We start from the raw sequence: 25393 nt of genomic DNA, 5'->3' as shown, positions 1-25393 counted from the left end.
TCTTTTTGTTGGAGATCACAAGTGAGGTTGAATTCTTGAACATAGTGCTTCTTCTTTCTACCCAACTCTTTTCCCCATATATACTTACAAAACTTCTCCATAACAAAAATCTTTAATCTAAATACTACTACCTCTTCAAATACACCAACCCACTTCACTTACATTATAAAAAAAAACTTGGGTATGCTTTAAGTTTTCTTTTTTAACCTAACAACAACATGAGTTTAACCAACCCACTTCGCCTTCATTCTTAAAAAGACTACTTGAGCATGCTTTAAGTTTTCTTCCATAGCATAACGACGTAAGATTATAGACACATTGGTTAAGTTGTCGTGCCACCAATTTACTCCAACGACTCCAAATTCGATTCTAAACTACTCTACCCAAAACCCGTTAAACACTTAATCCAAATTGAAACACCGGGTGGTGGGAAACTTTACAAATTGATACTACGTGGGTGGGTCCTGTAAAATTTAAAGTTTTGATAAATAAAACAGCCGTTGAAAGTATTTTGAATTTGAATCAAACAAAATTGACTCATACTGATTAAGAACGACCACAAAATAGGCATATTAAAGATAATGTAAATAAACCAAAAAGAAATACAATCGGACCACAGACATGAGTATCATACCATCCTTCCACGTGTTCCCATCGGACGGTGGAAGGCCAAAAGGCGAATTACAAGCGAACCCTTCCGATGGCGAATTAAATTCTCGTCTGGTCGGATTCGAAGGAAATAAATTTAGAGCTCCGATTGCAGAGCATCCGAGGGAAAGAAAATCCGGTTCTTCTATATACTGGGAAGTGAATTCTGCCGATTCCGCCGTAGAATCCACTGTGGTTTCAGGATTTTGGCAGAGGAAGCGAACATTAGTAGAAGCTGAGAATGACGGAGAAGGGCGTGGACAAAAAGGACAAGAAGGCCATCATCAAGAGCGCCGATATGGGCGATGAGATGCAGAAGGCAGCCATTGACTGTGCTCTGCAGGTAAAATTTATTGCCAGGTAGCTAATCAGGGAACTTCTTTGTGATATCCATTGAATAAATCATATTTCCCCTGGCTCTTTGCAAGGCTTTGGAGCAACATACTGTAGAGAAGGACGTTGCGGCTTACATCAAAAAGGAATTCGACAAGAAGTTCAGTCCCACATGGCATTGCATCGTTGGCCGGAATTTCGGTAAGCTTTTATTCCAAATATCAGTGAGCGAACTTGCTTGGTGGCAGATCTTATATGATTTTCTTTTTTTTGCCCACATTTTCCCCTGTTATGATAATAGTTTCGTCTGATTGATGAAATCTCTCTTGTTTATTAAAAAACACTGGATACTTTGCCACATTTTATATATTTTAGTAGTGCAATATTCAATTACCATCAACATTTGCGATTCATCTAAATGTTTATCGTTTTATGGATTCAACATATGCGTATTTGACAAATTTCTTAAACGATGGATTCAAATTATTTGACAAATGTTTTCGATGGATTCGAATTCTTAGACAATTGCATTGAACGATGGATTTATATTGAATTCACCTTCTTGTCCTGTTTTTGTTTCAATTTTGGTTATCGTAGACAGTCAAATTATGCTATTTTCAAGCCGTTCTGTGAGAGCTGCTCTTGCATTTGAAAGTATATACACGCATACTTTCACTTGAAACCATTTTAGTAAGCTGACGATGTCAATTCGAGCTGAGCTGCATTTTTGCACCGAGAGAATGCACCTTCTGCAGACCAGGTAGGGCCGGGTTGATTCATCAACTCTTCATGTGGATGCCTGTGGAATAGTGGACCGTGTTAAACCCTTTCACCTAGGGATAACTAGAGGAGTTTTTCTTATTGGATGATCCACATTGTGGACAGTGATCACAGTGCCGATGACCAACATTCTCCACATACAACAGCCTGCAGATGCCTCGTATATTATGCTTTGCTCATTCATATCATCAGCTCATTTCATTGAGGATGATGTGGTATCAAAGCATAAGATCTTGGAAGCCATCCACTTGTTTGAAGAATTTTTTTGGATTTGTGGCTTGACAATTCAGCGACCTTCTCAGCAAAGCCTCCTTGCTTTAGATCCCTGTCACACCTTATAGCTTGGGGTCATACATTTCAATCCCTTTGGTGGATGAAAATCCATGGTTGTTCAAGAGCTAATTACATTCCAACAATAGAGGTGCTCTTTGGGGCAAATGCAACTAGATACACACTTTCAATTGCCCAAATTGTTGGGCCAAATGATTGGCGAGGCTATTGATTCTCGGCCCCGTAGTCTCTCCACCTATTTCAAAACATGTCTTGCGATGGAAGAGGACATGAAGCTTCAAATCTCTAGTCTACAGATGGAGGGTTTGGTGCAAACATGTTGGGATACTTAGTTGGAGAATATATCCTTGGTCGTCGAGCTCGTAGAACCAACAAAGACTAGATCTACACATATCACATCTTGAGATGACTTTTGGCAGGCCTTGAGAGAATGCTTCTATCCTCCAGGATATCTCCAGAATCTCTTTGCCAAATGGTTTCCATATCTCTGATCTAGAAGAGGTACTAATTATCAAATTTAATTCTAGTTTGCTAATGGTTTTTTGTCGAGAAGTTGAGTTGTTTGATAGTACTTCCTTGGGCAAGGCCTTTATTTGGGCCTTGGCTGTGGAACACAAAGTGGCTCCTCGAATATGTTCTCCTCAAACCAGAAATGGTTCGTCTCCTACTAGTCCTTCTAATGCAACCCTTGCCTCATCCCCCACGCCTCACAATATCCCCATTTTAGGCAACAATGGTATGTTCTATGCTTTAGAGCAATTTTACTTCAATTTCTTTATGAGCTCAGCATCAATATTTAGATTAGCAATTACATCTACATGATAGTAAAATGCAGATAGAACATAAACATAAACAGTAGAAGACAAGCCAAGAGAAGAGTACACAAGATGTGGCACCAGCCAGGGACAAACCCTGATGTGGAGAAACCCTTGATCAAATCTTCTTTTAGTCTTCAATAGTTCAACAGAGAGAGATAGTACAATTTACAAATCTGATAATTTATAACAGCGGCAAAAGAGCCCTAACCAGAAAAGTCAACGCTGGTCAATAGGGCAGATTTGACCCTCAGCAAATCGGTCAACTTCAATCAACTTCGGCCTTCAATCAGTAAGATAAAACAACCCTCAAAACAATCAAATTCGGCCGAGTCAAAGTCTTGTCAAACAACCCACCTCCGGTTAGCCCTAGTTGCAGTCAACGTTGGTCAACCATCAATGCTTAGCCTCGATTTTTGTGCCCATAAATGTGGCCTACCCAAACAGAGATAGCCCTCACAAAAACGCAGTCAAAGGAGGTCAACGCATGTTGGTCAATGCTTGGTCAAACTATTTAGAAATTTCGGCCTCCTAGAATTTTGGACATGTGGAGAAAGAGAGAGGCCCAAAAATCTGTACCCAATCAATGAGGAGAGAGAAAGAGAAGTGTGAAGATGAGGCTAAGTCACCTTCTATTTATATGCAACGTTGAGGATGAATAAACGTGACTGTTGGGCTTCTGAGCCTACATAAGTTCGCTGGCCGACCTTGACAATTTGACCATAATCAAAATAAGTTCATAACTCCATTTGTACATGTCAAAATCGGATGATCTTTAAATCAATCCTACACCTTTCAGAGTGAGGAATCCAAGAAAAATATCAGCTATCATAATTAAGATGACCCATGTGGAGTTTGGCCCTAGTTTCCAATTTTAACACTCCCTCTCAACTAGGGAGAACTCCATCTGCTAAGCCATCTGCCAATCTGTACTATCTCTGCCATCAATGCACTGCTCTGCTCTACTGAACTATGAAGAAGAAGAAGTGATCGAGAATGTATCATACCATTCTCTACTGACCCGAAGTCAGTCCCAATCAAAGGAGAGTGTGTCATACCACTCTTACTAACTCGAAGTCAGTTCCAATCAAAAGAGAGTGTCTCATACCACTCTTATAGACCCGAAGTTAGTTCCAATTGATCCCAGATCAATATTGGTCATCCTAGCATAGGGAGTACATAGTACATGATGCGTCCATCCGTAGTACTATGGTCCCTATCCTCATTTACCTACTACTCATTGGCTAGATGAGAGGTACTTCCCATGAGTCCCAGACTGCATGGGTAGGATGTCTCAACAGGAGAAGGATGAACCACTCATGTTGCCTACATGTCGCCAAGGGGTATCACAGGGGAAGGCTGAACCACTCACCCTGTTCACAACAAACCACTAGGGGAAGGCTGAACCACTCACCCTATGGTTGCTCATCGCTCCAAGAAGTACTCCAAGCCCCTCGGAGCTCCCAGAGCTCAATGTCCATCTCATACAGGACCCTCATAAGAGGGTCTCTCCACAACTCCAAGTCATTCTCGGAAGGCCAAGAGCTTGACCTTCCCTAGGGGCTTTGTTAGAATACAACGACTTGCTCATTAGTCCCAATGTGATGGAGCCTTATTGTTCCTCGTTGTACCATATCTCAGATAAAGTGGTACTTGATATCTATATGCTTCGAGCGATCATGAAACACAGATTCTCTGATAATTGGATCCCACTTTGGTTGTTGCAGAGGATCACGGTGGTATCTAGGACATGTCCAAACAGCTCACTGAAGAGCTTCCTCAACCAAACAACTTCACAGGAGGTCATACTAGTAGCGATGTATTTGGCCTCGGTGGTGCTCAAGGCAACTGATTTCTGCTTCCTGCTCATCCAGGGCATCGAAGCAGAACCCAAAGAAAAACAACATCTAGAAGTGCTCTTGCGATCCACCACACTGCTAGCCCAATCAACATCAGAATAACCATGCAACCTCACATCTTCGGCAATGTATCTCAGTCCGTGAGTGATTGTGCCTCGAAGATATATTAGAAGATTCTTGGCACCAATCCAATGTATATGATGAGGCTCAACCATATATTGGCTCAATGTGTTAACTGCAAAACATATGTCCGGACGGGAGTTCACCAAGAACATCAGTGCTCCTATGAGTTGACGATACTCAGAAGCATTTCCCAATTCAGGTCCAACAACACTACCACATAACTTCTTAAAGTTAAGCTCCATCGGAGTAGTCACAGGCTTGCAGTCCACCATCCCAAATCTGTCCAATATCTTCACAACATTTTTTCCTTGAGAGAGGAAAATTTCACCTGCCTTTTGCCCGACCTCCAAACCTTGGAAATAGTGCATTGGTCCTAGGTCCTTCATCTCAAATTCAGAAGCCAACTCTCTCTTACATTTGTGAATGAGAGGGTCTGCACTTCCATTAGTCGATTTGTCCTGGGGTCTAGGGACCACATCCCAGACATCATTCTTCATAATTGACTCGTATTCTTCATTCATAGCATCCTTCCATACTTGATGCTTCATGACTTCTTTGAATGATGAAGGCTCATTTTGAATGATAGTGCTCATGGCGGTCAAATATCCTTGATACCTGTTCGACTTCTTGCTTTCACGAAATGCCCCCCTTGGTGCCATTTGTCTCTTGGCATCTTCGAGAGTCTTCTTAAGCCATGAGGGTCTCCTTTTGAAGGAGGAGGGCTCATGAGGAGGAGGATCAATATGATCCATAAGTTCATCAACATCAGGCATCGCTTCGTCTTCTTTTGCACCCTGATTTCCGGTGTCAACTTCTTTGTCCTTCCTTAGGATAGGAAGGTTGTTGATCTTCCTGAGGGCCATATCTTCGTCGAAGGTGACATCATGACTTATCTCAACTGCCTTTTGACCAGCCACATAAATTATATATCCCTTAGAATTTTCACTATAGCCCACAAAGATTCCTTTCTTTCTCGATGCACCCAATTTGCTTCTTTTCTCTTTCGGCATATGAAAATATACGGGACTTCCAAAAATTCTAAAATGAGAGACATCGGGTTTCTTACCAGTGAACATTTCTTCGGGAGTCTTGGAGTCCAATGCTTGATGAGGGCATCGGTTTTGAACATACACGACGATATTTGCAGCTTCAACCCATAGGAACTTCAGAAGCCCTTGATCATGAAGCATGGCACAAACTGCTTCTACAGTAGAGAGATTCTTCCTTTCAGCCACATCATTCTGCTCAGGAGTGTATGGCGTTATAGTCTCCCTCTTAATGCCAGCTTCTCTCCAATAATCTTGGAATTCATTGGATTCATACTCGGTCCCATTATCAGTCCTCAATATCTTGATTTTCTTCTCGGATTGGTTTCCGATCAAGGCTTTGAAGTGTCGGAACCATGTGAATACTTCATCCTTCTTCTTCAAGAAGTAGATCCAGGTCATGCGAGAATAATCATCCATAAATGTGAGATAATATAAGAATCCTCCCAAAGAGTTTACGGGCATCATACCAGATATGTCGGAGTGGATCAATTGTAATATATCTGTGGTCTTGCTATTACTTGAGGGGAATGGTCCCCTTGTGAGTTTTCCTTCGACACATCTTGGACATACACCTTCATGCTCTACTTTGAACTCGGGCATACCTGTCACCATCTGTCTCACATCGTGTAGAGCCTTATAATGAAGATGGGCAAACCTCCGGTGCCATAGTTAAGATTGTAGAGATGTGTCGCAATACATGGCTCTTAATGGACTTCCTCCAACTTGATACAAAGTGTCAACCCTGAACCCAAGAGTAAAAGCATCTTTAAAATTTCTTTTCCAAACACGTACCTTTCCATCGATGAATGCCACCTTGAATCCTTTGTCCTCCATGGCTGAAATGGACACCAGGTTCTTCTTGAGATCAGGTACATATAGTACTTCTTGCAAATGAATAGTGTTACCTTGATTCAATTGAAGGGTAACATTCCCTACTCCCTTCACGGGATAGGTGGCATCATCTCCAAGGATGATCTCCAAGTTTGTCTCCTTTTCTATCAGATTAGAGAGGGCTTCCTTGTATCCGGTGAAGTGCCTTCAGGCACCATTATGAATCAACCAATTTCCCAAAGTGTTCGGAGGAGAGGCTGTGGAGAGGGCCGATATAAGATCGTACTCTTTTTGCTTATTATTAACAACATTTGATTCTTCATACCTGGAGTTCCTTGATTTCTTGGAGGGTCGACCATTTCCTTGATGTCTTGCATTCCTTTTTCCTTTGCCATTGGACCTGCCATTTTTTTGATCGTTGTTGAAGTTGCCCCTGGAATGATTGTGATCATCATCATGTGATGTTTCCCATCTATTTGGGCACTCCCTTGCATAGTGGCCAAACTTATCAGCTGCCCTTCCTTCCTCCCTTAGATCCAGGCTTTCCATGGAAAGGACCTTTAGACCTTGCATTTTTTCTCCTTTTGGCATGAGCGGAGAATGCAGTGAGGTTGCTTCTATTAGAAGGCATTTCTTGCTCCACCATTCTTGTTTCTTCTTGAATGCATCTCGACATCAATTCTTCAAACCCTGGAATTCGATCATTGTTGAGGACGGTGGTTGTAAATACATAGCACTCGGGTGGGAGTCCTCCAAGGGTGGTGAGAGTAAGTTCCCTGTCAGGAATACTTCTCCAATGGAGAGTAGATCATTCTTGATCTCAGTAATCCTCAAGAAATAGGATTGAATATCCTCGTCCTTGGCCTTCTTAATATCCTTCAACTTATTCTTGAGAAATAGAATTTGATTAGCATTACTAACCTTGAACATGCCGACCAACCTGTCGTAGATCTCCTTGGAGGTCTTCAATTCGGAGATGTAGGCCACCGAATGCTTGTCAATGGAATCCCTGATAATCTTCTTTGCTTTGACTTCAACCCTATTGTACTTGGTCTTCCCAGCGGCCGGTGCATTTGAAGGAGGTTTAGGGATTTTTCCCTGTACATAGCCCATCACTTCCTTTTCTTCCAAGGTCAAATCAAGAGATATCTTCCATCCATGATAGTCAGATTTATCATGGAGCTTGTCTTTAGCTGGGAAGTAGGATGAGGAACCCATTGAACCTTTTGTCCTTGTCCAATTGTCTTTGGTGATTGCTCTTTCACTCTTGCTTGGGCTTTGTCTTCACCTTAGCTCTGATAGCATGTTAATTTTAGGAAACAATGGTATGTTCTATGCTTTAGAGCAATTTTATTTCAATTTCTTTATTAGCCTAGTATCAATATTCAGATTAGCAATCACATCAACATGATAGTAAAATGCGGATAGAACATAAACATAAACAGTAGAAGACAAGCCAAGACAAGAGGACACAAGATGTGGCACCAGTCAGGGACAAACCCCAATGTGGGGAAACCCTTGATCAAATCTTCTTTTAGTCTTCAATAGTTCACCAGAGAGAGAGTGCAATTTACAAATCTGATAATTTATAACAGCATCAAAAGAGCCCTAACCAAAAAAGTCAACGCTGGTCAACAAGGTAGATTTGACCCTCAACAAATCGGTCAACTTCGGCCTTCAAACAACAATATAAAACAACCCTCAAAATAGTCAAATTCGGCCTAGTCAAATTCTAGTCACACAACCCACCTGCGGTCAGCCCTAGTTGCAGTCAACATTGGTCAACAGTCAACGTTTAGCCTTGATTTCTGTGCCCAGAAATGCGGCCTGCCCAAACAGAGATAGCCCTCACAAAAACACAGATAGGTCAACGCATGCTAGTCAGTGCTTGGTCAAATTGTCGAGAAATTTGGTCTCTTGAAATATTGGCCTCCTGAAATTTCGCTCCCCTGAAATTTCGAATGTGTGGAGAGAGAGAGAGGCCCATAAATCCGTACCCAATCAATGAGGAGAGAGAGAGAGAAGTGTGAAGATGAGGCTAAGTCACCTTCTATTTATATGCAACATTGAGGATGAATAGACGTGACTGTTGGGCTTTTGAGCGTACATAAGTTTGTTGGCTGACCTTGACAATTTGACCATAATCAAAATAAATTCATAACTTCATTTGTACATGTCAAAATCAGGTGATCTTTAGATCAATCCTATACCTCTCGGAGAGAGGAATCCAAGAAAAATATTAGCGGTCATAAATAAGATGACCCATGTGGAGTTTGGGCCTAATTGCCATTTTTAACAACTCCTTTTACAAAGGATGAGCAACCAAATTCCCCTACCTCACTTGCAGTTGTTTCTCTTGACGATCCTACTAAAGTGGACCCCTCTCTCATCCTCATGATTGCTAATGAAGCCAACACCATTGCTACACCTCTGTTTACCCATAATTGTTAAATCAAACATGAGTTGGTGACTCTTATCCTCGACAATGGGAGTTAAAAGAATCTTGTAGTTGTGGCACAAGACTTGGTTCAATGCCTTAGCCTTCCCACCAACCCTCGGGCCTCAAGTTTCAACAGAACTGTGTAATGTATGCGTGCAACGTAGACTGCAAATTGTAATGTGCCACTGTACAGGGCTGGCGGCTGGTCGAGCTGTGTATGCCGGTGTGTTGCATTGGTCAGTGGTGAGTCGTTGCCACAACCCACAACTCGTCGAAAACTCCAAAATCCTGTCGAAAACCCTATTGAAAACCTGCGGAAGGAGCTGTCACTGTATGCTATTGCTCACGCTGTGGACTGGTCGTCGGTCGGTTCGATGGTGTTTATAAAACTAAACACATAAATTATAACCCGCAGGCTGCAAACAATGAAACCTAACCCACCGCAAACAATGAAACCAAAACCAAAACCACAGGGCCCGCAAACAGCGAATACAAACGATTCATTTTTTTTTTTTAAAACGAAGAAAAAATCGAACCCAAATGAATTCCAACGAATTTAATGGCATTTTTTTTAAAGTTCGCGATTTTGTTCTGGATAAAGTTCGTGTTCACCATTGTGTTTCAGTTCGCCATTTTGTTCGGCGAACTTGAACGAATAAATTCGAATTCGTTTGAAGTTCTGTGAATTTCGAATTTATTCGTTCAAATTCGCTAAACCCGGTGACTAAGCCTATCATAGTGCTGCACCACGCTGCACCATCATATCATGTCCATCATCACTGAGCTGCACCGCTGCTGAGCTATACCTCATCATGCTGTACCCAACATGCTGCTCTTCATCATCATGTTGCACACATCATGCTGTTGCACCATATCATCATGCTGCACCTCCTTGTGCTACATCTTCAAACTGTACCTTACTGTGTCCATCATGTTGCATCTCCTTGTAGCATTCATTATCATAGTGCTGCCCTTTGTTACTAAGCATAGCAATATCAAACTCGCTGCTCAAACCTTGTTTGTCTATCACTGTTAGTGACTGTGTGGTTAGGGCATATGGCTGTAGCCTTTGATTCTCCAACAGACTCCCAAACAGCCCTTGAAGGACAATGACATACCTTAAGAGAACCCCTCCCTAGCTGCGTTGCTGCCTTAGGGCATATGGCTGCCCTTTACTGCCCTACGTAAGCCCAGCTGTGGTGCTATGGCTTGCGGCCTAGCACAACAACATTCGGTCCTTAAAACATGTCACAAGCATCAGTGTTTAGCCCTCAAGATCGGCCTAATAGCTAGCTAAGATGATTGCGTTTAGGTCTTACCTTGCCGCGTATAGATGATCTCCTAAACTGTGGATAGATCTCCCTTCTTTGCTGCAGCTAAGTAGCCTCTTTTGATTGCGGTCAGGGCATCCTTTAGACAACGTATTAGTGCAGGTTAGGGCGACGTATAGGAGCAGGTTTAGGCTGTAATAGGAGCCGCTTTACAGTGGCCATATCTCCTTTCTTGAACTGCGGCTAGACTACCCTCTTTAGGACTGCAGCTAGGGCAGTATTAGGCCTCTTCATGACTGTGTCCAGGCTTCATGCTTAGACTCCTTTCCTCTTGCGTCTAGGGTTTCATCCTCCTAGATTTCTCTTGCCACTAAAACCCAAAACAAGTGGAGAGAAATCAAGAGTGAAGTGTGTGTACAAATGACTATCGAGCCACCTCCTTTTATACTAAAACGTTGAGCACAAGTGGGGGTTATTTGGTCGCTGGCCGACCTTGACGAAATGTCCCATAACACATAAATTCATATCTCCATGAATACTTATCGGAATCAGATGATCTTTAGATCAATCCTACACCTCTCGATGAGAGGAGTTCAAGAAAAATATCAGATGCCATAAATAAGATGACCCACATGGAGTTTGGCCCTAGTTGCCAATTTTAACATAATACTTATTTTGTTAAATTGTTTATAATTTGAAAGTTGGATATAATTTGTTGAAAGTTGAAACTTGAGCTAACTCATTACACTACTATGTCTTTTGCAGCACAATGGTGGGAGGCTTTGGTAGCCATTGTCCTCAATTGCAGAAGTTTGCAATTCGTATTTTGAGTCAAACTTGTAGTGCTACTGGGTGTGAGCACAATTGGTCTGTTTTTGAGAGGATTCACACAAAGAAAAGAAACCGTTTGGATTAAAAAGGTTAAATTATCTAGTCTGTGTCTAATACAACCTGCGGCTCAGATGCAACCAATTGCTGAACAAAAGACCTGATTTAGATCCCATTCTGTTGGAAGGTATTGATCCAACATCAGATTGGGTAGTGGAGAGTCATCTAGCAGAGTTTGACTTTGAGGATCTTGATTTGGATTTACAGGCAGTGGCATCATTTGAACAAAATGTTCAGTTGAATGCAGATCCACTTGTACTAGCCTCAGGTCCAACCCCAAGTGCTCCAATTGTAGGTGCTTCCTCTGCTCAGCCACTACGGAAGCGCATGTCTCGTCTATCTCAACGTGTGGCTGTTGCACAACCTGCTAGTGCTACCACTACTACAGTTGAAGTTGGAGATGATGATGAGGAGGAGCCATGGGTTTCCTTGTCTGACTCTAATTCAGAGGTTGAGCCAGATGATGTTGGCTCCTCTAGCAGTAGCCAGTAGTACTGGTTAGTGGTGAATAGTGATGTTTCACAGCTTACTTTTGTTGTAGAGGTCATTTCTAGCCTCCTTGGTTATGTGTTTTTGTTTTGATCTCTATATCATCATCATGTATGTATTGGACAATGCACTGGATGCCATTTTGATATAATGGATATATTCATGAGCCTACTTTGATCATATGTTGTCCTCTATCTATATTCTAAAGCTTTATGTTTGGAAACATGAATGAAAATCTTTAAAATTATGTTTTCTTATAAAAAAATAAATATTTAATGCATTTTTTACAACGACCGAGTCATTGAAATCAAACTGGCCGAGTCGATCTCAAGTCGAAGTCGACCCTCGGCCGTTTCCGAGTCGGAGTTGGAGTTTTAAAACATTGGTATGGAGTAGTCTACTGTCGTGCTATACTACACTTCTTACAGAACTCTTCAAATTCCTTCTTGCAGAGCTCTCCACCATTATCTGTCCTCAACACCTTGATCTTCTTCTTTGTCTGATTTTCCACCAGAGCCTTAAATTCTTTAAACCTGTCAAAGACTTCAGATTTCTTCTTGAGGAAATATATCCATGTATTCTTTGACAAGTCATCTATAAATGAGACATAGTACACAGAGTTACCCAATGATGGAGCCGACACAGTTTCAAACACATCACTGTGTACAAGCTCTAATATCCCTTTCGCCCTCTTAGCACCAGAGGGGAAACTCACCTGATTTTGTTTCCCATATACACAATGTTCACAGAAATCGAAATCCAGAGAGCAATTAGACATACCTTCTACCATACCATTACCATGTAGTATTCGAAGGCCCTTCTCTCCAATATGTCCAATCCTTTGATGCCATAACATGGTCTTTTCTCTAGAGACCATTAGATTTTTTGCTCCACTTTTAGGAACCACAAAACTGTTGCACCCATCAATAACAGTGCTACCTAGAAGCTTGTACAGAGTTCCAATCCAAACTCCCCGCATCAATACCAGTGCTCCCCGAACCATCTTGCAGGTATCTTTCTCGAACACTGTTTTTACGCCTAAATCATCCATCTTGCTTATAGAAATCAGGTCTCTGGCCAATGGAGGAATATGCAGAACACTGACAAGTGTTCTAATCCTTTCACCTTGCAACTTCAACTTGACTTTTCCGCGTCTAATGATTCTGGCCTTCCTATCATCCCCTAAGAAGACGTCACCACCATCATATTTCTCATACTCACAAAACCAATCCCTATGGGGAGTGAAGTGAAAGGATGCACTTGAGTCAATCAACTATGCCTCATGATATAGATGTGTACTTGAAGAAGAAGCCAAGTACACATCCCCACCTTCATCTGAGGTGGTTTTCGGCTCTGCAGAAGGGGCATCATCAGATCCCTTTCCTTTCTTAGGAGCTTTAGATCTATAGTCCTTTTTGTAGTGCCATTCCTTTCTGCATTTCCAAGATACCTTTACAGGTTTTCCTGGAGATTTAGATCTCCCTCTAGATTTAGATTTCCCACTCGAGGACTTATTTTTGTTTATGTTATGGGACTGTCCTCGTACAAACAAGGCATCTCCATTCCAGCTCTCCATATTTTGTCATCTCATCTCCTCCAACAACAAGGATGAGACTATTTGATCAAACTTCAAGGTAGTTGTATTGCTACCTATTGCAATAACCAGACTATCCCACAGATCTGGTAGAGAACATAACAAATTGATGCACTTATCTTCGTCTGGATTTTTTATATCAATAGATAACAATTGGCTTACCACAGTATTAAAGGCAATTAGATGCTCTGTCACCGAGTCTCCATCCTTCATCCTTAGGTTATACAATTTTTTCCACAAGAACAATTTGTTCACCAGAGACTTAGATTGGGACAAAGTCACTAACTTGACCCGCAAATCCTTCGTTGTAGCTTCCCCTGGTACATTCAACAATACTGAATCTGAGAGACACAATCCTATTGTACTCTTCGCCTTCCGATCTAACTTTGGTCAGTCTTCTGCCTACATTCTTGTCGGTGCCGTGCCTAGATCTACAACAATCCTCTTATCTCGGTCCACCTATAGATTCTCCATCTTGAGCTTCCACAACTCAAAACTCTGACCATTAAATTTCTCGATCTCTATTTTTCCACTGCTCGCCATCTTCTTTCACCACAAGAATCGATCCCGCATATCTCCCACTGAACAGGGTCTACCACAGGCCCGAGCAAAACCCCTTAGCAACAAAGGCACCCCCTTGAAGCCAAAACAATTCTTATACCACTTGTTGGAATCTTGATTTCCGTTACACCAAAACCCGCAGGTGTTAGTAAATGGACGCATCGCCAGAGTTAATGGATCCACAAGAGGCGGTTAAGCCATGTTGTGAAACACAAAGGGAGTGTTGGATTATCCAATGCCCAACAATCTCCCCCCCTACGTGAGCCTGGTGTGATTCAAACTCGTGACCTTTGGCTCTGATACCACTTGTTGGTTTTAACCCTGTACAGAAATTACCTGCAAACGAATTCTTAAAACAAAAGAATAAACAATGGTGAGAACATAAAACAAATATACACAGATTTTCCCCTGGATCCCAAAACTGGGACTACTAGATTGATTTTTCATTATGTTCCTTTCAATGTTACAATACATACATATACATGCTGAAACATTCATAAACCCCAATCCATTAACCCTGGATTAGAACATAACCGTAGTTCCCTTGACCAGATCTACAAAATACCATGGTCAAAAAACCATCATGCCCAAAACCATGTGCAAAACCCATGCACAAAACCATGTGCAAAACCCATGCACAAGACCATGGGTAGGTCCATCCACCATCTTTGGGTCCGTCGCCATCCTTGGGTCCGCCTGGTTCTAGGAATATAACACACACCCAACATTTTATGTCCTGACCATTTTTTGCATTTTGTGGTAGATTTCATGTCGTAAGTGGCCAAATTATGCTTTTATATTTCTTTTTAGCTGCGTCAACCTCCGGGGCATCGTTCCAAGTCTGACCCAAAGTGTGGACAAGGGGAGGTGGAAGGTAACACCTTGTGGACCCAATAGACAAATGTGGACCCAGATAGGAAAAATGTGAAAAGGGATTGTAATGAGCGGAGGGGAGTGAAATATATGGTGTCAGGAAGCAGGACCACACAACCAAAATTATGGTTTCCCATGTGGTGCCGCTCTTAAAGCTAGTAGTCAATAGAGGAGAACCCACAAGACTAGGATACAAGATTAACCCCCAGGTTGAGACAAGGGAACAAGAGTATAATTGAAGCCCATTCTTTTTGCTGAATCCCCCCACTAATCTATGTCCAAAAGTGCCCAAGAAAAGCAAGCATAAATACCCAATTATATAAAGAAAAGTCATATCTTCGGGGTTGGAAGGCCCACCTTCAAACATACAAGCATAACAAATGGGAAAGGGCACTCAATGGCTGGCTTAGGTGGTGGAGAATGGTGGCATATCGAGCTATCTGGTGGTTGTTGGTTGCCTACTGAAGACAAATCTAGGAGAAAATTTATCCTATAGGGGTAACCCACTGGTGGTGGGTATCAAGGCCCTTGCCAATATTATCATGATGCTGATGTTTGCAACATTGTTATATGTACAAGTCAAATAGGTGCATTTACCCCAAGGGACACACTCTTTCGTGGTGGGGCTGACTTGTCCCTTTTGAGCCTACATGAAATCCAAAAATATATTTTATTTTCATTTTCATAATTCTTCTACAAGTGGTCTTAGGAGGCCTCTTGTTATGTGGAAATACCTCTCGATGCTACACAAAAGTCAACATGGATCATGTGCTCTATGGTGAGCACACGTCCTTGAGTTTGGGCCAGATGTTACCCACCAAAAAGTGGGTAATCCATAGGAGAAGTTTTCTCTTCTTCTTAGAAAGCCAACCAACCAACAACCATATTGATCAGCACTTGACATGATGCCATGGATCCTCCACATACGTATGCTCCAACCAAATCTCCTTCTCCCATCTGGCATTCATCCTTGAAGGAAGGTGAGTCATCCATCGACAGGTACTTTTACCATTTTGCAATCATTTTCTTTTGCTTATTGTTTTGGGACATACTAATATGAATCAAGGGACGATATGGATAATTTACTGATTTTGATTGTATTCTTGTTCCATCAATTGTCTTGGGAGATTAGTTTTTGATCCTAATCGAGTGGAACCTCCTTTGAGGCCCTAGGGTTATAGGAAGGATACTACTGGGAAGGATTTGATTGAAGTAGCATGCCCATGATATTCCATACTTACCACTTTCATCATTCCCTCTATTCCACATCCATTTTTCAGGCAGATGGTCATTGGTCATGGGGATTTTCACCCTCGTATCGTCGTCCTTGGGTCTGGGCTGGAAAAAATTGTCCTAGAGGTTGTTGTAGCTAAAAGAATTATAAAAGCAAAGAAAACCACAATGAAAGAAAAAGGAAAAATGCAAAAGATGGTTGGGACTAAAATTAGCGTGTGGGCAAAATCCTAGCATGAGCTCTACCCCCCCACTAGCGATCACCTAGTTCCTAGAGCACTTGATGCTCCACGCATTAAAAAGGAACCATTGTAATGTCCCAATCCTAATGAAAAATAAACCACCTCATCTTTAGGGGTAATAAGTGCTAAATCTAAAATATGCATGCTTGGGCTTCTTAGCTATGCACCATATCAAAGCATTATCATAAAAGAATAAAAGGTGCACTAGAGTGGTGGTAAGTCATGTCTCCATGATTTCTCCCGCCTTATATCTATACACCTGTGATGTTGGACCACCATTAGCTGGTCACTTGGCTATGGCACTTGTTCCCAAAGTCTTGCCTCCTCCATTACCACCATTTCCACTTGCACCTATGTATTGATGGGTTGACTTAGGCCTTTTCACTTCCCCTTGGGGGTTGGAGACACCTAATAGGGCTATACACCTAGCCATCCCAAACATAAGAGAGACAACAGCTATGCAAGACTTGGTCTAGTTAGATATTTGATGGTGATCTTTGTGTGAAGTATTGGTTGTACCCCCTAACTTTAAATATGGTACACTATGAGGCATCTATGGCCCTAATTACCTTATGATTGATTGAATTACACTTGATCATGGGAAGGTTTTGTCAGGTGGCCCACGTCACAACAACAGAGGCTTCCAGAGGTGATTGCCCCACCTCCTCAGTGAAGCAGTAGAAGCCGTACCATCTAGTGCACAAAGAGAGATTGACTTTGATGATGTAGGGTTGCCTACCTTGATCTTAAGTTGCACGAAATTTTGAAACATCTAGAAGTTTCCGAAATGGGTGCAACTGGAAACGTCACCCCTGGAAAATGGAAACATTGCATGAAACGTCATATACATACATACATCCTCATCCTCATAAACAAAAATATAACAAGATGCTTGTCTAGTAGAAAAGACAATTCTACTAGTACTATCAATTGTGCTTGAATCACCACTAATATCAAGCGCAGCAAGAGAGAGCCCTAAGAGTGAAATAAACTTTATGAAAACTGTTTAATTAAAGCATTTTTGGGCCATAAAAGGGATACCAGTCCTTCTTGGCCGCTTGAGTGTGCCTGAAACAACCACTTAACTCTCCAAAATGTTGTCGGTTGTACCTTATGGCATTTTGGAATTACGAAATGCCATATGGTACGATCATTGATGTTTTGGGGGAGCTTTGGCCAAGTTTTGACATTTTGGTATGTTTTTGGTATCAGTACGCTACCCAGGAAGGTGTTTTGTGCAACATAGCCTAGAGCACAACATTTGGCCATTTGTTGCTTCCACATGGTGCTTGACACCTAGAGGAACCCCTAGATGTTGAAACGTTGAGCCCATAAAGCTTGGTGTTGGAGATGTTGATGATGTGACCAGTGGACCCAGGATGCCGCTAGGCTGGCCTTGACACTGTTTGATGGGTTTCACTTCATCCGGACTTTAGATGATGATGGTCATCGTTGAGAAGGGCTTGCATATCACCTTGGAGCCCCAATGCTTGAAAGATTTGATGCCATGTCACCCCCTTTCCTCTTGTGAGGGTGATTTAGGGCACTTTTGGGCATGATGTCTTAGCATGGAGATACTGGAGATACTTTTGATGACTTGTACATGATCCTTGAGCATTTCTTGGAGTATGGAGCATCTTTTAGCCCTTACCTCACATTTTGAGGGCTTATTGAGCTCATTTGGAGAGTGACATCATGCTATTGGAGCTTTTATTCCAGCACATGCGGGATTTTATAACATATTTGTCTTGTTTCTGAGCTATGAGGTTGGCTTGGAACCCCTTTCTTGTGGAGCACTCAAAAGTGAATTTGTCTTGAGGGATTTTAGCTAATTTTATTTGTAAAGTGAGTGGAGGAAGGTTCATATAAATAGAGCCTCTTCCTTACTTCATTATTCATCATCACACATGAATTCGGCCTCTCTTAGAAGAGTGTGAGTTAGCTGTCTATTTCACTACTTGGGCATAATGTGATCTTTTGTGGATGAACTTTGTCTTGAATGTGATTTTGGCTTGGAGACACTATTTTGGGATTGAAAGAAGAGCTATTGTGGATGAATCCTGTAAGTTTATTGCTGTTTTTTGTTATTTTGCAAGTTTTAATTTTTCTTTTGGGGTTTCTATTGCTCTATAACTAAATGCTCATTGTTGGTGGAACTTTGCTTCAGTATTGCATGTAGAATTATCTTCTTCATAGCCTATAAGGGAACTCCTAATGTGTAGACCTTATAATTAATTTCTCCCCTCACAAGAATAGTAACTAGGGTTTTACAAGTAGATGCCCTAGTGCATCCCCCCTTCAAGAAGATCCTTCCTTGGAATTTAATTCCCTTAAGACTTCATTTGCCCATTGTAGGTTAAGGCACTAGTCTCTAAAGTGTGTCGATCACTTTAAAGTTTAAAGTCAAATCAAATTTTCCTTAACCCTATTTCTCTTGGACGGCTCGGACAGCTGCTAGGGTTTACAATGCAGATTTGTGTGTAAAGTGTTACTTTATTGCATGGGAGTTGCTATTAACTTTAGGGTAATTTGTATAAACCATAATAAAGAAAAATCTAGCATCATAAATTGTCTTGCATGCCTTAATAGGGTTGACGTCATCTCCTATATGTCGTTGCATGCCCTAGTAAATAACATCAATAAAACCCTAACTTATAGCAGCCTCATCATTTGTCTAATCATAGAGAGCTTGAATCCTAGTCTTGAATATCTTGGTCATCTTAGGCCCTACCAAGCCCTTTATTTACTTTTAGACCTCTGAAAGAAGTCACCTTGAGCCATAGAATTAGAATACCTTGTAGGTGGCATAGGGAAGCCTCCCTTGTGTTTGAAATCCCACTAAACAGCAGGAGGAAGGTTCCTGAGGTGACAGTTGAAAACCTTCCTCATTGTTGCCATAGAGTCTGGTCCTTACCTAGTGAGTCCTCTCATTGGACCTGCTAGATTTTGCAGCAACAGGATGTTCATCCTTTAATGTATTCATGGAACTGTCTCTGCTGAACCAATCAAGATGAACTTCTGAGAAGTTCAATTTTGAGTGATAACAGAGAGCTTTGTACAATGAATTTAGAGAATCCAGTCCAGTCTACTGAAAATGAATGGTAGAAAGGTACAAAGTTGTACACTGGCAACAAAAAACTCTGATGAAGTCAATACAGAGAAGCTTGGCAGAGCATATAATGTTCAGAGAAGTTGATGTTGTGAATGGAATTAATGCTGACAATCTTGAAGACCAATAGCTGGCAGTAAGACCAATGAAGAAGATCACTGGTCAATGGAGTGGCAATAGTGAAGGCCAACAAAATGTTGATGGCAACACAGAAGACTAAGGACACTGAGAACCAGTTCAATCTACAGGAAAATATATACAGGGCTGCCCATTCCAAAGTTTGATCAACTGTAGCAATTTTCGATAAACCTGTAAAGAGCAAGGCCAACACAAGCAAGCCACAAACAAGGTTGCTGACGAAAAAAGTTTAGAGGGTTTCAGAGAAAACATCTAGAGCACTGTACTGGATACCAAGGAAGAATGGTACTGGAGAAGAGTGCCCCAACAGAACAAGGCTGATCTAGGCCAGAGCAAGAATGTATAACAGAGCATGACAGACTGATCAAAGGGCATTGGTGTGGAAGTAAATACTGAAGGTCTCCCTATGTTGGTTTATGAAGAGAAAGCAATAGTAGGTGGAAGAAAAAAGAGGAAGATTTACAACCTACCTAATTTTTCAGCATTGAAGAACATAGTAAAGAATTGCGGGAAAAGAAAATTGAGATGGGAAAGTCAGTGGTGAAATACCAGGGCAATGAACTGGAGAAATCAGGGGCAAAGCTGCCTGAATCAGACATGTAGAATAATGAACAGATTAAAGAGCAGGAAGCAGTCCAGTCTAAGTAGCAGATAGGAGGTTAACTTGTTAAAGACGCAGAATGTATCTCTGTGATCTGGGAAGAAGCTACTAATTTTCATAATGCTGCAATAGCTATAGCGTATAGAGTAATTCAAAAGAGCATGGCTGGGCAGCACAATTCTATTTGTTGGTTTATTCAGGAAGTTCAAGCAGAAATTGCAGTATAGCAAAGGCATCATGAAAAGCATACAACAGATTGTGGCACGCAAGTGATGGTCAGAGATTTGAGTGATGATGGTTTGCAGTGGGAGAAGCAGTACAAGCAATGAACTACTTATTTAGTTATTTCCAAAGGCAACTTAAACCATTAAGGCGACTCTGGAAGTTGCATGGCTTAGTCGCTTACCCAAGTGGACTGATTTTTTGAGATGCATGGCTGACTGACTGGGAGAATTTTGAGCACCAGAAGAATGCTTAGTATGAGTCAGTGGAGTTGAGCCTTGAATTTGAAATGGTCATTCCACATGTTAATACAGTGACAAGCAGTGCAAATTCATTTGAGAAACAAGTGTAGATGTATCAGAACATATGGGATCAGGCTGATCTCTGTTCCATTCATTCTGCAATGGTGATGAGTGATTTTGGTCTTAGTGCACATGAGGATTCACAGGAGGCATGGGCTGATATTTCCCATTCAGATAGGACTGCCTGCTCATTGTCAACCTGTTGAGAAAGCACTAGTTATTTTAGATACAGAAGTTCAGTTGCAGCTTGTTTACTTTTCATTTCATTGCTGTTGGGGATTTGTTTTGCATTCTTATTGGCAAAACATTCTTCTCTTCCTATCTCTTTAGCAATTTTCTTTTTTCAGAATTTATTTTCGTACTTACTTATTCTTCAGCCAGATAGTATTGGAATCTCGGATGGTGTTCTGTAAAGATAAATCGCAAGACAGCAGAATTAATTTTATCAACTACGTTTTAGAGCAGAGATATAAATGCTAGAAACCCCACCTTGTGAGATAGGGTGAGCCATCTGTTTGTATGTTTGGAGTCTGCTAATCTAGGGAACAATGGAGACGTACTGCACTGTTTGATCTATGAATGAAAGTTGCCGAGTTCCATTATTTTTTGCTGTAATGGATGAATCACTACTGTACTTCACTTTTCCGTCTACTTTATCTGCATCCATGGTTCAGATTTATCTTCATATTCCGTTATGGAGCATGATCTTCCTATCTGCTTTAATCTCTGTTGTCTTTGTTATTCCATTGCATTCTTTACTATTTTTTGCTGCAGTGCAGTGCATTCTCCCTCCCTAGTGTATCCTAACCCTTCCTATAATATCCTAACCACTAGGCCACAACAATCAAAAGGAAAAGAAAGAAACATAAAACTCCCGCTCAACATCAAAAGTGAAAGTAAATAACATGAATGCTAACTGAAATATCTATGCTTCTGCCAGGTGATTTATCTAAAGAATCTCTTATGACTATTTAAATTGAGATTTCCCGTCCTTTGCATTGCCATGTCTGGAAATCCTTAGATCACTACCTCGTTGTGTCTCGATCACTGCAGCCTTTTATTGAGCCAGCATATCTGATGCACAGCTTGGAAGAACATGAATTTATAATTAACAGAAAGATGAAACACACATCTGAATGTAATGATAGTAATATGTAGACTAAAATTAGTACTGTGTTAAGCAGGTGATAAGCCTAAATAGTAGAAGATGGCCATTTGGCTTTGAATCCCGGAAGCAGAGTATGGATCATCTCTAAATGACTGTAAATCTTTGGAAACAATCAGTATTTGTGTGTAATCATGTTTGAAAAGGTTAGATTCCTAGAGGTTATTTTATAAAATCTTGTGAATCTGCCTTAATGGAATATTGTGAAGCAAGTTTCCTTACCTCACCTTTAGACTTGTACAATGCTTAATTTTCTTCTAGATTCTAGACTGCCCATGGACGATTTAGATTGTTAGTTTGTTTATAACAAACTCATGAGGTTTACAGTAAGTTGTGTTTTTGTTACAACTTGATCTCTCTCTTTCATCTTGCCTTTTCTCTTACACAATTGTTTTCTGCCCATTTGGCTTTGAACCCTATAACAGAACATGGGTATATTTCTAAATGACTAAATTTTTTCTATATATGAAAATAATATTGGCATTTATATGCAAACATGTTTTAAAAGGGTATATTCCAAGAGGTTTGATTTAGAAAATCTTTTGAATATGTCTTAATGGAATGTTGCACAACAACTTTCCTTACATCACCTGTAGGTTTGTACAATGCCCAATTTTATTCAAGATTCACAGGGATTGTGAAATTTCCACAAATGCAACAATTGGAGTTTAATCTTCTAACTGTTACCAGTTTATTTGTTTGCGGCATAATGATTAAATCACTGATGCACTCTTCACAATAAAAATACACCGCAGAATATAAAAATATGGAACTGAGAAATAGATGCACACACATAAAAATAGACACCAATATTTTTGGACTAAACATCCCCAGAAAAACCCCGAAGGGAAAACCAGTGCAACAGATGGAGGTTTTATTATTATTTAACAATTTGAGAAAATTATTACAACTGGATGCCAAACTGGCTATCCTCCAGAAATATACTAGCAAAATAATCTGGAGATCCCAGTTCTCCTCTGCAAATCAACTCGGCCTCCTTTGGCCTACTTGCACCCACACTGACAACTTGCATTGCTGCCTTTGAGCAATTCGTACAGCCCTGGATGCCTCCGACTGGGCTGTCTAGCCTTCCTCTGCCTCTGGAATGAATTCGCTCTGCCTTCTGGTCACTGATCCGACCTTTGGAAACTAAACAAACCCTCTTCCGGCAACTCGCACTGGGTTTTCTGTCTATTTGCACTGCTTGTACAACCTCTGCAGATGCATTCAGAATTTCAGCCTCCCTTTTCCTGCCAATCCGGCACTAGAAAATCACTGGGAATCTCTCCAGAATCTTGCTCCCAAATTATATGCTGCTTCCTTTCTCCGATGCTCTCCCTCTAGCTTGAACTGCAACCTTGCTAAAGACTGCAAACTAGGTAGCTTGATCTGCCTCTCACAACTCTATCACACTGATCTCTCTGATGCTATCTCCAAGCCCTCGACCTGCTCTTATAATCTCTTGTTGAGTCTTCAACGACCATGATTTAATCTCCATCGATGGCTAAGATCAATTAGAATTCATCAATAGAAGCCTCTAGAGCAATCTCAAACATCCTTAATTAATTAACTTTAATTTACCACTTTTCCTGAGCTAGACTTAGGAAAATTTTAATTATGGCAAATTAATTTAATTAAGGTGTTTCCCAAGCTTATCTCGTGAAACCTTTTATGGGTTTTGGAGATCTAGTGTTCCTTAGCCTCTTAGCATCATCTGAGACTAGAACACCTGTCCGATGCTACTCCACATCCATAAACTAACAGGGATATGAGGTTTACAATTTGCTGGATTACCTGTGAATGATCTATGTTGTAGTTAGTTTCATAACAAACTCATGAGGTTTACAATAAGTTGTATTTTTGTTACAACTCGATCCATCTCTTTCTTCTTACCTTTATCCTCTGCACAATTACCGATAATACATTGGTTTCCTTCTTGGGGCCTGTAAATATGAAATTTTAACAATCATTTACATTGCAGTGACAGTTAGCACGTGTAATATGCATTCACTATTTGTATATCTTGTTATGCAGCTTTGTTATGTCAACCTTGTCAGTTGCTGAGCTTTTACTGTGTACTATGTTTTTATCATCTGAGCTCGATTTGATTTCCAAGAATAAGTATGGGAACTGTTGATATATATTTTAAAGTTTGATCAATTGAGGACCGTTTTGTTCGGGTACAAGGCAGCTTAATTCCTGATTTATTATGTGGTTTTTATGTTTCAGGTTCATATGTTACACATGAGACAAAGCACTTCATATACTTTTATCTTGATCAGATAGCAGTGCTCTTGTTCAAATCAGGATAACCAAAGCTCAAGTTATGGCAAAACCATGACAGTTGTCTAACAATGTACTTTTTCATGGGAAGGATATTGACTTATTCTATCTTTCTACTTCTATTAATGTGGATCTGTACTTTCAAAATATAACTGAACTATCAATTTTGAGCTTCACTGAACGATTATGTAAGCATGCATCCTGAATTTTGGTACATTGACATTTTCTGAATGCTAATGATGTAATTGGAAAGAGAAATGGGTTGTCAACGATGGTGCTTTTATCAGTAGGAATTTAGGAAATAAGATGAATAACCTGTGCACATCTTTCTTTTCCACATTTATTGTAGTGTTGATGATGTTTTTGAACTGGTATAGTTTATATTATTTTAAGGTTTTTGCAAGAGTTGATGGGATTTGGTAGAGTTGGTTAAATCATGTTGGCATTTAGTGGTACCGTTTGTGGTCATGGCTATTTTGTTCCAACTGGATTTTCCTTCATGGTTCTCTAGTTTTGAGTAATTGCTCTTTGCTGCTGATATATATATGTAGATAGTCGTTATACACTGGCTAATTTTATGGCAATAGCTCTGGTATGGAGTCTGGACTACAACTGTTTGATTGTTAGTTTCATCAGGGCATTTCATTTTGGAAGTTTGCTTGTAGGCATGTGTGAGAAATAGATATGTGGTTTAGTTGAATATAGAAACAATGGGATTATGGGATTGGTTTGGATGTCAAGGTTGGTATATAATTTTTGAATAGTGCTAAGTGAACTATTCAAAAATCATGAGAAATTAGTCAGTTACGACTACCTCTCATGGAAATGGTCATACGTTTGAATGACTTACTTAACGCAGTTGAATCCCAAAAAATGATATCTAACCTACAACACGTTGCATGCACAAAAGAAGAAAAAAAGTTGCGGGCCCATATAGGATGTCTTCTGTCACCTGGAACTCTTCAGCAGAAGTTTCCTTTTGTTTTATCTTGCAGGGTTGTAATGCTGGGCATGCAACATCTTCTTGTTCCAACTGGTCCCTTTCATCCTTTATTCCAGTGCAGTGCCATGCAGAGCCAAATCCTTGCCCATGCCAATAGCTTAGGTATGGCACTGAACTGCTTCCAGAAGGTAAATAAAACTGACCAATCTATCAACCAAAGAAACAACCGTCCCCAACTTCACATTCAGTTCTGAATTTTTTCATCCTATGACTGCATGAGTGCTTTTATCTCTTTCCAATAACTTCAATA

The 25393-nt window shown here is 40.7% G+C and overlaps 1 protein-coding gene across 2 annotated transcripts; it reads left to right on the top strand.

Moving 5' to 3' along the window:
- Positions 1 to 674: 674 nt before the first annotated feature.
- LOC149175419 (Dynein light chain type 1 family protein) lies at positions 675 to 24477 on the top strand. Of its 2 annotated transcripts, none has more exons than XM_089419677.1 (3): positions 675 to 991; positions 1077 to 1182; positions 23892 to 23980. In XM_089419677.1, the coding sequence occupies exons 1-3, from the start codon at positions 890 to 892 to the stop codon at positions 23963 to 23965; spliced, it is 282 nt and encodes a 93-aa protein (XP_089275803.1). In that variant the 5' UTR covers positions 675 to 889; the 3' UTR covers positions 23966 to 23980. The 2 variants fall into 2 exon arrangements, with proteins under 2 accessions (XP_089275803.1, XP_089275802.1); XM_089419676.1 differs by lacking the exon at positions 23892 to 23980 and adding an exon at positions 24087 to 24477 and having other exon boundaries at positions 695 to 991.
- The last annotated feature ends 916 nt before the right edge of the window (positions 24478 to 25393 follow it).

Source organism: Pinus tabuliformis, chromosome 4_1 (assembly GCF_031772625.1).
Source record: "Pinus tabuliformis cultivar Carrire ecotype Pingquan chromosome 4_1, CPIR1, whole genome shotgun sequence".
Lineage (NCBI taxonomy): Eukaryota > Viridiplantae > Streptophyta > Pinopsida > Pinales > Pinaceae > Pinus > Pinus tabuliformis.
The sequence above is the reverse complement of the archived record's forward strand: the minus strand, read 5'-3'. Positions and strand labels throughout refer to the sequence as shown.

What these genes read in the sequence shown, in the direction of transcription:
- LOC149175419 (XM_089419676.1), top strand. Translation starts at nt 890, where the DNA reads ATGACGGAGAAGGGCGTGGACAAAAAGGACAAGAAGGCCATCATCAAG. An exon ending in CCATTGACTGTGCTCTGCAG is followed by an intron (nt 992 to 1,076) that starts GTAAAATTTATT and finishes GCTCTTTGCAAG; the next exon opens with GCTTTGGAGCAACATACTGT. An exon ending in CATCGTTGGCCGGAATTTCG is followed by an intron (nt 1,183 to 24,086) that starts GTAAGCTTTTAT and finishes TTTATGTTTCAG; the next exon opens with GTTCATATGTTACACATGAG.